At 38.6% G+C, this 14,396-nt stretch overlaps 1 protein-coding gene across 1 annotated transcript in view; it reads right to left on the bottom strand.

Annotated features, from left to right (window-relative positions):
* LOC106027030 (intermembrane lipid transfer protein VPS13C-like) overlaps window positions 1-14,396 on the bottom strand; it is a 74,566-nt gene that overhangs the window by 1,201 nt on the left and 58,969 nt on the right. Inside the window, exons 17-25 of the mRNA XM_063243578.1 lie at window positions 12,941-13,083; window positions 11,818-12,010; window positions 10,586-10,700; window positions 9,739-9,875; window positions 8,713-8,836; window positions 6,598-6,715; window positions 4,014-4,143; window positions 3,014-3,092; window positions 2,240-2,379 (exon numbers count right to left, since the gene is read on the bottom strand). Of these exons, the coding sequence (XP_063099648.1) occupies window positions 3,087-3,092; window positions 4,014-4,143; window positions 6,598-6,715; window positions 8,713-8,836; window positions 9,739-9,875; window positions 10,586-10,700; window positions 11,818-12,010; window positions 12,941-13,083 (966 nt within the window). The 3' untranslated portion in view covers window positions 2,240-2,379; window positions 3,014-3,086. The remainder of the gene's footprint in view (window positions 1-2,239; window positions 2,380-3,013; window positions 3,093-4,013; window positions 4,144-6,597; window positions 6,716-8,712; window positions 8,837-9,738; window positions 9,876-10,585; window positions 10,701-11,817; window positions 12,011-12,940; window positions 13,084-14,396) is intronic.

Genomic DNA, 14,396 nt, shown 5'->3' with positions numbered 1-14,396 from the left:
AAAAGGCACACTAATATTAGCAGGTGGTATGATTATGTACTTAAGAAAAATCAAGCCAAAAGCAACCAAAAACAGAAGATAACAACAAGATAATACAGTAAGTAAAGTTCAGCACACACTTTATATACAAAATAAGCTTCCTACTCATTATTTAAACAAAAGCAATGAAATCGTAAATACATAAAACATGGGGCCAGGAATATAGCTCAGTGGCACAGGGCCTGCCTTGACAAGCATAAGGTCCTGCGTTCGATTCCTGGGACCCACAAAAGTAAAAGGGGGAAAATATATACATTTAATATATATATATATATATATATATATATATATATATAAACATAGGTTTTATCTATCTATATATATATATATACATACATAGATTTTATATATATATAAACATGGGTAAGTATTTTGTGAGAATTTTCTAGGCATACACTAAAACTGGGTCATAAAGAAAAAAACTGATAGATTTCACTATAGAAACCTTTTTAAAAAGTTCTACTGGGAAAAGTATTCCAAACAGCATTATTCTTTTTCCTTCAATAGTTCTGTTTTCACCTCAGTTCATTCAATAGTCAATGAAGTATTTATTGCATATCATGTACCATGCATGTATCAGGCTGTCCCAGGAGCTAAAAAGACCAAGGTTAAGCAGGCCAGACATAGTTCTTGCCCTCATGTGCCCCACATGCCAGAGAGAGAAGGAAAAGGAACACTGCTCTCTTGAGGTAGTCAGGCCTTCCCAGTGAGGAGACACATACAAGCGCTTGAAGCACACAAGAACCAAGCCATGCTAGGAAAGTGTCCCCAACCAAAAAATGGCAAGCAGAGAAAGTTCTGGTGCACATATGTGAGAAAAAACACATTTAGTGGACTTGGCGGTGCAAGGACTTCGCTCCCCACCCATTTCCAACATCAACACCGATGTCTGGTGGAGGACGGCACCGCACTCACTGGAGGAATGCAAGAAACGCAACTGCAACAGAGGAAGCAAGCAGAAAACAGTGGCCCAAACAGGCAGGCGGGTGGGTGATCCCTGCAAGGCCTTGCAGGCCACAGGAAAGCACAAGTCATCACTGAGCCAGGGGAGGGCACGAACAGAGCAGCGCCAGGACGCGGCCTCCGTGTTAAAAGGGTCGCTTTGGCTGCCTTATGGATAACAGAGCAGCGGTCAGGAAGCTGCTGCAAAGATACAGCCCGGAGATGAAGAGGACAGGACAAAGAGCAGCAGTGGGGGAGAGCAAGTATGTGAGTGCAATAGAAAACAAAGCTGAGAGGTCTGCTGCTACTGGGGGTCAAAGAGGAAGAGGAAGACAGCAGGCTAAAAAGGCTAACGCATCTCACTTCAAACAAATACCAGCAATGCTTGGTCCGCATGCACAAGTCAAATCAGTGACATTTCTCAGATCTGTAGCTGTAAACACCGCACCCCGAGATGAACAATCTGTACTTATCAAAGAAAACATGTATATGAAATTTTAAACAGATTATGTCCTTGCTAGTGTACATTCCATTTTCATCAAGTAACTATATACCATGACCATATTTCCAGGTTTCCTTTTACTACATGACTTATTTTTTGGACCATTTTGAGACAGGGTCTTGCTAAGCAGTACAGTCTGGCCTTGAGCTCACTTTGTAGCCCAGGCTGCCCTTGGACTTGCGGGATTCTCTTGCCTCAGGCTCCTGCGTGCTGGGATTACATTTGTGTGCCACCACACTCAGCTTACTAGATGACTTTTAAAGGGCAGAAAAAGCATGCTGGAAATTTAGGATGTTTACATTTTTCCAAACTATAAATATGACAATGAGCAACTATTATTTAACTCACAAATGAAAGTTAAAAAAATAAGCTGAACTTTGTGACACATGCTGGTAATCCCAGCTACAAAGGGGAATCCAAGGTCAGAAACAGCCTGGGCAACTTATCAAGACCTTGTCTCAAAATACAAACAAAAAAGAGCCAGGGAAGTAGCTCTATGATTCCTGGATTAAATCTCCAGTACCACAAAAAAAAAAGTCAGAATTGTCTGAAAAAACACAAATCCTAATTAAAAGCTCTGAGCTCTTCCAAAATAGATCAAACCACAAGTCATCCCTATTTAAAAAAAAAGAAAAAAAAGACTTTCATTGTTTTGACATGGTGTGTGGAGGTACATTTTCCTAACCTGATGTGTGGTCTACCATGAAACAGTTTAATGATGACAAGAATACATTCATAGACAAAAAGTACACATACTTCTTTAACTTCAAACTTGAGCAGAAGATTAATGAGGGCCTCGTTCGGAACCTCCGCAGCCTTTCGGGGTTCGGAGCCTGGCGCACCTCTAGGCACCTGGGAGGCACCGTCTTCAGCGTCGAAATACTCATCGTCAGACTCTAGGGTAGAAAGACATTCACTAAACACTGCACAAAGCACTCAAGCCCAAGTCCTCTCAGGCAAAGTTTATGCATTAGATGTAACTCTATATTCACACTCAAAACTGCCCCAGAGCTTTTATCAAGTCCCACGAGGTGACTCAGTTAGGCACGTGATAATCAAATTTGAAATCAAACAGCACTACAATCTTTCCTTCAGTGACTTCATTTTTGGCTTAGTTCACTCATTGAGTACTCCATGAAATAGTTACTGACCCATCTACCATGTTCCAAGCTGTGTCAGCCCCCAAGAACTTAAGAGTGACCAGAACAGACATACTTATTATCTCTGCCAAGCTTATGCTCTAGCTTGAAATCTCAAAAGATCAACTAAGCATGGCTACGGAAAAGGATCACACAGAGATCAGATCATCAAGTAGCTTATTTAGAACCTGAAGTAAAAATTGTTGACCACCAAAAGGGCTTTAGTAAAGAAACCTGACCTTCCAAACGTAAATAACTGAAGGCACACTGTTAGGTAACAGCACGAGAACCAGAACCAGCAGACTGCTGTAATGCACTCCTAACACCTCTGCTTTTCTGAAAATGTTATTGTGATAAAGATAATTTAGAAACACACTTTTACACTCCTTACCTGAATCCATTTCACTCAGCAATAATGAAGTACCAAGGAGAACTTCTGTCCCACTTGAAGCAACAGGAACTGACTATACCTAGCAAAGTACACAGAAACAAAAACAAAATATGAATTTCACAGGATTAAATACACACGAGACTGAAAACTAACAAAGTTCAGAGATGGAAAAACTCATACACGCCATATATAAATCTTCCAACAGAATACATGACATCCAGACACAGGGACACGTGCCTATAATCCTAGCACTCAGGAGGCTGAGGCAACGAGATTGTTGTGAGTTCGAGGCCAGCCTGAACTATACAGCAGGATACTGTTTTTTAAAAAAATTTTAAATAAAAAAGGAAGGATAAATTCTGTAACTGAATAATAGTTGAAATTTACAAATTAAGATTGTCATCATGTTTAAAAGATAAAATTATGTATAACTCTAGCAGATAAGGTGATTCATTAATGTTTATCATTTAGCTGCTGTGAACATCAGAGGTCCCTAGAAAATGAGTTCAGCATCAGATGATTCTCTCAAAATGTGTTTCTAAGTAAGCAAAAATACAACATTTCTTCTGTGTGTTTGGGGTAGAGAAGAGGGTTTTCACTAGTAGTTCACGCTGGCCTTGATCTCATTATGTAGTCCAGGCTGGCTGTGAACTCAGTGATCCTCCTGCCTCTGCCTCACAAGTGCTGAAATTACAGGTATGTGCCACCATGCCTGGCCCAACATTTCTTTTATGCTATGAAAATTATTTCAATTAAAGTGACTCAGAACTTTAAAGTCCAACACACAAGGAAATTTTATCCCCATTATTTTATTTGTAACATTTCTAAGATGATGTATATTTCTAATTTTATTTAAAGTATGTTTTCTATTTTATTTTCCTTTCCTGTATTTTTGGTTCTTTCAAGCATAAAGTTTGCCCTAAAACTGCCTTCCGACTGCTACTCTATTACAGCAGTTGTCTGAAAACAGAAGATTGAATATTTGTGTCATACCCATTACCTGTCTCTCTGGAGATTGAGTTGATGATTTCTGTGGCAAAGGTATACTGTTAATCAAACACAGCACATCTTTCATCTTCTGGTCTGAAATCCTCACATGCATCAAAGGAAGTCCTCCTGATGCTTTAAATCTAAAAACACAATTCAGCCGTAAGATTTCAGGATCAGCCAGCCTCTCCATCAGTACTGCAGAGGGGGAAGGAGCTGCAGAGTCAGGTTACTGTAGACAAGTTCTAATCCAATCCCTGGCTTGTGCTGACAATACTGTCAGCCAACTGGGATTCTAAGTCAGGTTTCCAGGTAATTTAATTAATTTAAGGATACCTGGTAATTTAATTTCCAGGTATCCTTTTTTAAGCAGCCAAACTTTTAAAGGTTTTTACAAAGCCTAAACATACTAAACAAATTCTCTTTTTAAAACCAAAACCGCCATGTATACTTTATTTCCAAATATCCAAGATTTCTCATCATTAGTGGAAAAGAGTATCTATCCTGTCACTATCTCCTTGTCTCTTATTTATTTTAACAGAGCACTTGGGAGCGCTTCACAAGCCATATACGGATACACTAGCTCATCTCACATCTCTGGCTGCAGTGTAAGTTCCCTGAGGCCATCTGTCCATCTGTCCACACTGTGTCACAGGCCTGCTGTCCTCAGCAACTGGCCCCACAGCTGTTCCCTGCACCCACCCCAGTCTGCCTGTCTCCATCACACTGTGCAGCCACTGCCGCCATAAAACTCTTTTAAGTTATCCCTGGCTTCCTGGCTGGGCTGTGAATAGCCGGGCTTACAGATGCCTACCTGCAGGTGGGCTTTTAGGGTCAGGATAAAGGCAGCAGTGGTTAGAGGGAAACTCAGAGCGCTACATGCCTACATGAGCAACAAGGCTCAAACGAATGACCTCAACTACTACCTCAAGAAAATGCGAATGAAAGGGCAACAAAACTCAAAATACGCAGGAAAAAAGAACAGCAGTAAACATCAGGGTAGAAATGAGGACCAAAAAAAGGCAAAAACAGAAATCGACTTGAGAAAATATTTGAAATTAAAAAGAAGGTTAAGAAAACTCATAAATCTCTAGCAAGACTTGTAGGAAAAAAAAAAAAGAGGGAGAGAAAACTCAAATCACTAATACCAGAATTGAGAGAGATAACATGACTACAGATTATTAATGTATTAAACAAATAAGAAAATACTATAATTTTATGCTAATAAACCAAACAACAAAGATAAATTTCTTAAAATCATGTAAAATATTTGCAACACTCAAAGGATGATTCAAAACAATCTGAATACATGTGAATCTCTATAATAAACTAAATTTATAGTTTAAAACCTAGAAAAAAAAGAAAAACTCCAAGTGCTGACGGCCATTCTAACGTCTCTTTCTAACGTCCCCTTGGCCAACTCCACATGAATACCCATGGGCTGCAAGAAACACGCAGCCGATGGGTGGGAAAATAGACACTTCTTCCTCTTTAAAAAAAGATTTTAAAATTCTTCCAAACATAGAAAGAAAGAAAGAAAGAAAGAAAGAAAGAGAGAGAGAGAGAGAGAGAGAGAGAAAGAAAGAAAGAAAGAAAGAAAGAGAGAAAGAAAGAAAGAGAGAGAGAAAGAAAGAAAGAAAGAAAGAAAGAAAGAAAGGAAAGAAAGAAAGAAAACTGATTTCTATGTAACATTTCCCACATAGCCAATATTACCCTAATATCAAAACAAAAAAGAAAAGCATGGATCAATATCCCTCATGAACACAGATACAACACTTGTTAACAAAATTTTTGCAAATTATTCCCCATGATATTTTGAATATTACCAAGTAAGGTTTCTCTAGTAAGACAGTTGGTTTAACATCTATCTGGTAAAGAGTATGAAGGAATTGCTGATACATACACCAACGTGAATGAATCACTAATTATGTTCAAAGAGATCAAACAAAAAATTAAAAATCTATGTTTTCATTCATATAAAATTCTAGAAAGTTCTAACAAATCCCCAGTGTCAGAAAACAGACCAATGTTGTCCAAGGATTGGTTGAGGGGGAGAGGAATTAGACAGGGAAAGGAAGGGAAGGAGGAAACACCAGAGTTCAAGGAAACTTTTGGAGGTGATGGATGTGTTCATTACTTGCCTGTGAAATTTTCACGGAGATACACACATGTCAAAACTTACCAAATCATACACTTTCAACGACTCAGCCTACCGAATGCCAACCATATGTCAACAAAAATGTTTTTCTAAAGGGCAGTTTAACTGACCAAAATTCAGTTTTAATTTTTATCCTCTTAGATTTTTTAAAGATTTCAGGTAGTTTCATGGTGAAACATGTTTCTGGAGGCTTTACCTCATTAATAATGCACCTTGAAAGAGCTATAATGCACCTGAAAGCCATTTAAAGACACAGATCACCTAATTTTATACCGTCTAAAAGTCTAGATAAAACTTCTCAAAAGGTTACATATAATTCAAATTATCATTTCTTTAAAATGTATTTTAATTTTCTGTCTCCCACAGAAATCTATCCAGTAGCTGATAGGGACAGCATTCACTTTGTTGGTTTCTGAAACAAAAGAAACCCATGCATTACCTGGCCATTCTCGTGTCCTTCTCTACCATCGCCTTGCCTAGCTCCACATGAATATCCATGGGCTGCAGTATATGCATAGTGGACGGGTGCTGAAAACGACACTTCTTCCAGTTTTCCCCTTCAAAAAAGGAGTTTAAATTAATTTTAATGCATTATCGACTATTCTGCAGAAAACTTTTAGTAGAAAATAGTGAAGGGACAGAGTCAATGCTCACTTTTAATTCTTTCATTATACAAGATATTTTTGCTGTACTGGGGATCAAACTGAGGGCTTCACACATGCTAGGCAAGCACTGTACCACGGAACTAGGGTAACCTGTATTTTAAACATAGGCTCACAGAGACTGTGATATAAAGATAATTCTATATACTTTTTGAAAATGTTTATATGACAATGCTTGCATTTCAAAGCAAGCATAGGGGGCTCAGTGGCCTAAGTGCCTGCTTGGCAAACACAAGGTTGTGAGTTCTACTTCCGGTACACACACACACACACACACACACACACACACACACACACAAAAAAAAAAAAAAACCAAGAAGGGGGGAAAAAAAACAGGAATTACCTCAATTCCAGAGTTAGCAATCAAGATAGGTAGCTATGGTAAAAAGTAGGGGAAAAAAGCACAAAAGGGTGGGGGTAAGGTTGATGGAATTCCTAAGAGCAATAATTACATTTGCTTCACATATGATGGCAGAGAAAAAGTTTTGTAATGCAAGATTTTATGATAAAAACATTGGATAATGGACTGGGGATTTAGTTCAGTGGCATAAGCGCCTTCCTGACATGCACCAAGTTGTGAGTTTGATCCCTAGTAGCAACAAAAAGTGTGATAATCACTTTTTCAAGAAAAGAAAATCTTAAAGATAGATTTCCCAATGGCTGTCTTGTACATGTCTTCCTGATGGCAATGTGGAGCATGTTTTGTCACTTGTACTTCAACTGTTTGTAAATACATACTCAAAAAGGGAAGTTTAATGGTTTGTGTATTTGCCTTACAGGAACTAACAGGCCCTTAGTGTACAAAAAACTCACTCTTATAGATTGTACACTGTACTCTGTAATTTTGCCTGTACTTTTCTCCGATGATCTATCACAAAGTGATATACAAAGACATTTAATAAATACTTAATGCCTGTAAAACTAGAGAAAGTATAAATACCCGAAGCCTTTACTCATGGGATAGAGAATACACCACATCTGTTTTGTTCAATTTTATTGTAACTGATGATATAGGCAATTCTTTTTAAGATAGCAAGAGGCATTAAGGGTAACCATTGTTGATCACCTTGTATTTTGTTTTTACATTATGTATTATGTCCATCCTTTTGATTTGACTGACTCTGTCCTATTATGTCACATTTGGTTTTACTTTTTTCAAAAAAAAGTAATAAGAACAGTGGGAGTAATAAAACCCAAAATGTGTAATTGTCATTGTACAAAAGAGAGGAAAAGAAAGTGCTCTACAGGACATAACTGCATGTATATTTAAGTGTATAAGATAGGTAACCATATTACCGAGTTTTATTGGATCACTGAACAGAACTGTTTGCAGTCTCACTGTTTGAATGTCCACTTTATATGCTTTAATTTTGTAACTTGAACAATTATTTCTAAGATGACAATATGTAATCTATTAACTAGTGATTTCCTACTGTTTTTTTCTGAAATTCTGTATAACTTGTACCCTTTTTCTGTTTTTTTTCTCCTTAAATAAAATTAAAAAACAAAAAAAAAAGATAAGTAACATATATAATAATAAAGGCAACATGGGAAAATGACATCAAAACATTCCAAAAAGCATCAGGACAGAGGAACCTGAACCAATCACAGCTTCCATTTTGGATTCTGAACTGTTTTACATCATATTGCAAAAATACAATTTGTGAATTGACTGGGTTCAAACACCACCCTAAGATGAATTGGCAAATACTGTTTCAGTTTATAACTGACAGTGGTTTGCATAATATGCTTCTATATGGTTTTCTTAAGCACCAATAGTTATTTGTGCAAAATCGTTATAAAGGTTTATATATGCACATGAACACATACATGTATCTGACTTAAGCCATTCACACTAATTTCAGTATTCTGAAAGTTGATCAGTGCTATACCCGCTCTTGCAAAGAGTAGTTGCACACTCTTTATTTCAACATCAAACTTGTCATATGCTTTATCCATTATTTCTTCCAAAGATGAACTGGTAGTCTTCTGTAGACCTTGACTTTTACTGTTGAGCTAAAATGAAGAAAAAATTTTTGATTTTTTTACACAACAGAATGTACACAAATCAACATATTTTAGTTGTGTGTTTTCCCAAAACTTAAATAAATGAGACTGTCCTTAAGGCTCTGCACCTCCCACCACCCTACACCAGGAACAGCAGAGCTTTACTCCTTCTCTCCACTGTTCGGTGATAGCAATTAGTCCATGAGAAATTAGTGTCCAGTTCTACTTCCTTTTCCCCCTTCCTAGCCGAAGCAAAGACTTATTTCTGAAAGTTTTATCTTTCTTCCAGAGGTTGAGATTCCATGAGAGTCAAACACCAAAATCTATGGGTTCTTTTGTTCTACTTAGTTACTGGCAGTGATTAAACAAATATATACATACAGTCTCCTGTAAGCAAAATACATAAGCAACATGCAACACTGCATAATTAATCTCGAGAAACCATGAAAACTAACACTGTTCCTCCCCAATTAGGAAAACACAAAAGCAATCCCATCATCAATGTGAAATCACCTACTACTGATTAATAGTGCTATTTAACCGTTATATAATGCATATACTGTAATGTAGGCAAGCACCAGGGAACTACACTCACACTCATACTGAGTAATCTAGACTAACCTTGACAAATGCTAAGAAAGTCTTAGTTTAGTTTAAGTGAACTCTGAGAAGTTTCACTTTTTATGGTAGAAACCTAACTGTGGCATTATCAGAAAAGACTTCAGATTTGTCCTTAAGTCAAGCACTTTTCAAGTCTCAATAATATGTTTGTTTAAGTCCTGAAGAAAAAAAATGGAAGATGAAATGGTTAGGCTGAAATATGTAATAAAGAAAATATGGAAAGAAGAGCAGGCTATCAGTTAGTGAGCTACCAAGCCTGTCAAAGCAGACAGAAGTGTGCATACACCTACCTGAAATGTACCAAAATCTAAAATGAGAAGATTTGACTTTTCATGGTGGAAGCCTGTCTGTGGAACTATTAGATAAGAAGGCTTCAGATTTATCCTTAAATCAAGAACTTTTCGAGTCTCAATTATATGTGTAAGTCCTGAAGGAAAAGAAAAGGAAACGGTGAGGCTGAAATGTATAATCACACTACTAACCAGACTAACAGATTCACTTGAAAGGCACTGAGGAGGGCAGCAGGCTCTCATAAGTCAGATTCTCAGCTGAGGTGCAACCTGCACACAGTCAGTGAAAGTAACTGTCTCACAGCGGAGCATAGTCAGCTCAGTACGAGTCCAGTGCTAGTGTTCTCTATGGAGAGAGAATGAGCAGGTAACACACTTGGCATGAGTAGAGGCCCCGTCACACAGAAGCGTCCATCCTGAAAACCAGCATCCTGCGCTGCGTGGACTGCAGCTTCCCAGAGCAGATGGAGGGTGCCTCCACCTCAAGCTCCTTCCGGGCAGGGTCCTGGACATAGAGCAGGTGGAGTCATCTGCACTCCCTACCGTTCTCCTTGTCCAGCCTAGAATGGACGTTGCAGCTTGAGTTGCCTTGGTACTTTTGTCTTTTCTTTTTTGCTTTTTAGGTTTTTTAAAAAAAACTTTTTTGGTATTGAGGACTGAACTCAAAGCTTCCCACTTGCTACACAAGCGTTGTACCATTTAGCTAAATTACCCCAGTCCCTGTATTTCCACTTGAGTAAGCCGTGTCTGTTGTACAATCCGCACAACTGAAGGAACCTACACTAGTTTAAATACATGGACAGAAGAACACACATTTTTCAAGTGTATGGAGACATGAATTCTTTACCAGTAGCTGTTCTCTCTTTAATTTCTTCCAGCTTCATCAAAGTAGCTGATGTTATTTGCTCAAGATCCAATCCCCTATTTGACTGAAAGAAATCAACCACTGCATTGATGGTTTTCTGTAAAGGAATTTAAAAATACAATCAAGTTATACATATATACCTCTTTCAATATTGTAACTTTTTAAGACTTTGCCTCATTCTAAAATAGTAATGGCTTTGAAAGGAGAAATCGAAAGATATTCTGGACTATTTCACCTCCCACTAGAGGAAGAGCAGCCAAGTAAGATTATAGGGAAGTTGCCAACATCTGCATGTCACCTCAGTGTCAGCTGCATTCCACAGGGGTACAGCGACACAGGCAAGGAACTACAGACATCACTGCTAGCTTTAGCCTCTCGTCGGTCAGTAAAATAGTACTTTTGAAAACTGTGATTGGATTGCATTGTACTCTGAAATTTAGAGAGGAAGTAAGAAGAAAACTATTCAGGCCTTATTTACATACAAAAGTTGATGTTAATTCTAAAAAGAGATTTTTGTAAAATGAAAAAGGTTCTGGAGATTGGCCATAGAACACTATGCCACTTAACACTACTTTAAAACACTTAACGTGGTAAATTTTGTTATGTGTATTTTACAAAAAACATAAAATTTTTAGACGTTCAGAAGCACAGTGCATTCTGGAGTGTCTGCATCCATCCTCCGTGTATACTGGGAACCCATCTCTAACCTCCACAGTGAAGTACAGGAGGGTGGCGGTGGGTGAGGCAGTATGTGGAGTGAGAGGGAGCTTGGGCTAGCGGAGGGCGAGGCACAGACACAGAGCTGGAGGCAGCGCTGTCCGGAACACCTCAGCGTCAGTGCTTGCTCCCATATAGACAGCACTGGGAATTCTCCCCCCACTCCTTGAGCTTAGGTTCCAAACACGGAGAGCAAAAAAGACCAGGCAAACAGTGTGCACCTAATCGGCAGTAGCTGGCACATGCACAGGCTGCTCTGTAGGTATATTAGGGTTTTTACATCTAACATAAGGAGACATAAATAAATCTTAAATACTTAAGGAAAAGAATGGCAATAGCATATGAGAAATTAAAATCGACTACTATAACACACACTGCTTTGAAACAAGAAAAAGCTTATGAAACTGAAGTTTGCTAATTAAACAGAACAGAAGAGAAATAAGCAAACACTAAATGCAAGGCAGCCGCAGCAAGGAGCCCAGCCTCCCTACACCTACAGCATCGTAGATGACCTCCACGGGCTGGGACTGGACGGTCAGCGTCTGGTCAGCAAGGCTGTTCTCTGGATTGGTTTCAAACTCAATTTTAAGCAAGGATGATGCAGTGTCACCAATGGAAGCCACAAGGGATGGCACAGTATCCTGCTGTCTCAGACCTGTGATATACCAGTGTTCTAACTTTGCTTCTACCCTGCAGTCCAAGGAAGAATGAGAAAGTCATAAGAGCCTTTGTAATTTAATAGGCTGAAATACAACTTTTTCTTAAAACAGTCTTCCAAGAATCAGGCCCAGTCTATTACCCAGAAGTGAAATTTAGCTTCCTTAGCCTGCCGTCCATTCACTTTCGTCATCTGTTTGCAATGCTGCTATCACTTTGTGACTGTTTTTATTACCTCACTGTCTGCTGGAAAAGCTCACTTTCACCAACCCCAGGGGACTGCAGCGGTTCTGACCACTTTTTGGTGAATAAAAATTCATGCAAAATGGGAGAAGTTATCTGCCTGCTCCTATGCCAGCCTCACCAGCCTTCATCTCTCCCCTGCTTCTTCTCGTGCTCTTTCCCATCAGCCAGCCTAAGCCTTCATGGGTTCAGTTAGGCTCTTGCCCAGATGAGCTTGTGCAGCAGTAACAGAAGGTACTAATGTACACCATCACCTCACTCTGACCACCTAACATGTTACACAGCTCCTGAATTACTACCTTTATGTATGTCATACCAGCTACAGCTTACACTTCCTGAAAACGAAGGCTCACGGTGCCTACACACAGCTTTCGGAGCCTGAAGCACATGGCATCAAATGTTTGTGAAGAAAAGGAAGGAGAGTACAATAATGATGAACTCTATGTAGTTCCATAATAACTGAAACACAAGATGACTATCTTGGCACACACAAAAAAATTTTAAAAAGAGGTGTTACTGGCCAGGGATTTAGCTCAGTGGCATAAGTGCCTGCCTGGCAAGCATGAGGTCATGAGTTTGATCCCTGGTACCACAAAAAATAAAAAAAAACTTTAAAAAAAAGAGTGTTACTGATCTTTTCCATGCTGCATAGCATTTCATATATTCTGGTCTACAATCATTATTAGAGTTAAAAACTGAAATAAGTTTTTAAAAACTTACTTAAGGGCTTGCGCTCCTGGTCGCTGGCATACTTGGGTGCCCAGGCCAATGATCTGGATTTTTAGGATTTCAGGAATATTTTTGTTTTCTCTGATTACAATAGAAGTGCTTACCAACTTCAAGGTCATTATATAGGCAACATACTGAAGAAAAAAATTGAGTGAAAATTGTTACAGTTTCCATAACCTTTAGCAGTTTCTTTTTAAATAAATATGATGAATTATAATGTAACCTAGCAACATGGAGGTTTTGGCAATCACATAATTACCACAAATGAAGAAGAGCAGAATATTTGATAAAATTTTCTCTCTAATACACATTTATAAAGATCCAAAGTTCATTTCTCTTAAGTTTTAAAGGTAGTATAACAATGACGTACAATAAGACTTCTTGTAGATGAGCAAAAACAAACAAACAAACAAACAAACAAATCATAATAAGAAACACCCACCTGATGGCTGCAGGAAGTTAGCAACACACTAAAAGGAGACTCCTGACCCGATGCTTGTCAAGTCATGACTAGACCTAGACACAGGACAGCCAGCCAACCAGAAGATAACTCTGGAATCTGAGATCGTAACTCAGCCAGAGTGCTTGAAAACTGAATGAGGGAGCCAAGGGGCTGTGAAGCTGGCCAGCAAGATCCAAACTGGAAACGAGGTCCCCACAAAGGGCAATGGCACCGATGAGACTCCCCAACTTTGGCTAGGACCCTGATGGGCCACGGTGCAGGGCGAAAGGCAAGCATCTAAGTAGGCAGACTCCCAGGATCCACAGCACAGCATCGAATCACATCAAGCCCCCCAAAAGACCGAGGTGATCCCACGTAATGGTGCTACAGACACCAGGAAGAAACACAACGTCTCCCTGAAACAAGAATCTACCTTACTGGATACTATTTCCCTATGTCTCTAAAACATAAAAGTATATATCATTTGCAAAATCAATATCTAATATATTAGGCACATATACAGATATGCTCATCAAATCCAGAATATGTCCAAACAAACCCAACAAAAACCACAAAGAATAGATACAGGGACTCTAGACATCACGTTTTACACTCACAGGAAGTGTAAGCTTAGAGGTACACTGTGGTGCTCACTATACTCAAGGAGCTAAAAGACAAAACTGAGCATGTTAGTAAAGAATTTCAAAGCTATTCTTTAAAAAAAAAAAAAGTGTACAGAACCAAACAGAAACTTAAGAACTAAACGATACAAAAAATAAGGAATTTAATGAATAAACAATCAGCTCATGGGAGAATAAGAGGAAACAATTTAAATTAAGAACTTGGATGTACAGAATAAAGAAGAGACAGACACATGAGATATAAAATCTAAAGATATTAGAAATTTTAAAAAGAGAAAGAGAATGAAGAAAGAAAAATAAAAGCTTTAGTGATTTCCCATAAGACCTCAAGATAGCTTAATGAATTCAAACAATCTATAATTCT

The sequence above is a fragment of the Cavia porcellus genome, unplaced genomic scaffold (genome assembly GCF_034190915.1).
Source record: "Cavia porcellus strain 051 isolate PalLab524CR breed Dunkin Hartley unplaced genomic scaffold, mCavPor4.1 scaffold_38, whole genome shotgun sequence".
Lineage (NCBI taxonomy): Eukaryota > Metazoa > Chordata > Mammalia > Rodentia > Caviidae > Cavia > Cavia porcellus.
This window is presented reverse-complemented; position numbering and strand designations above follow the sequence as displayed.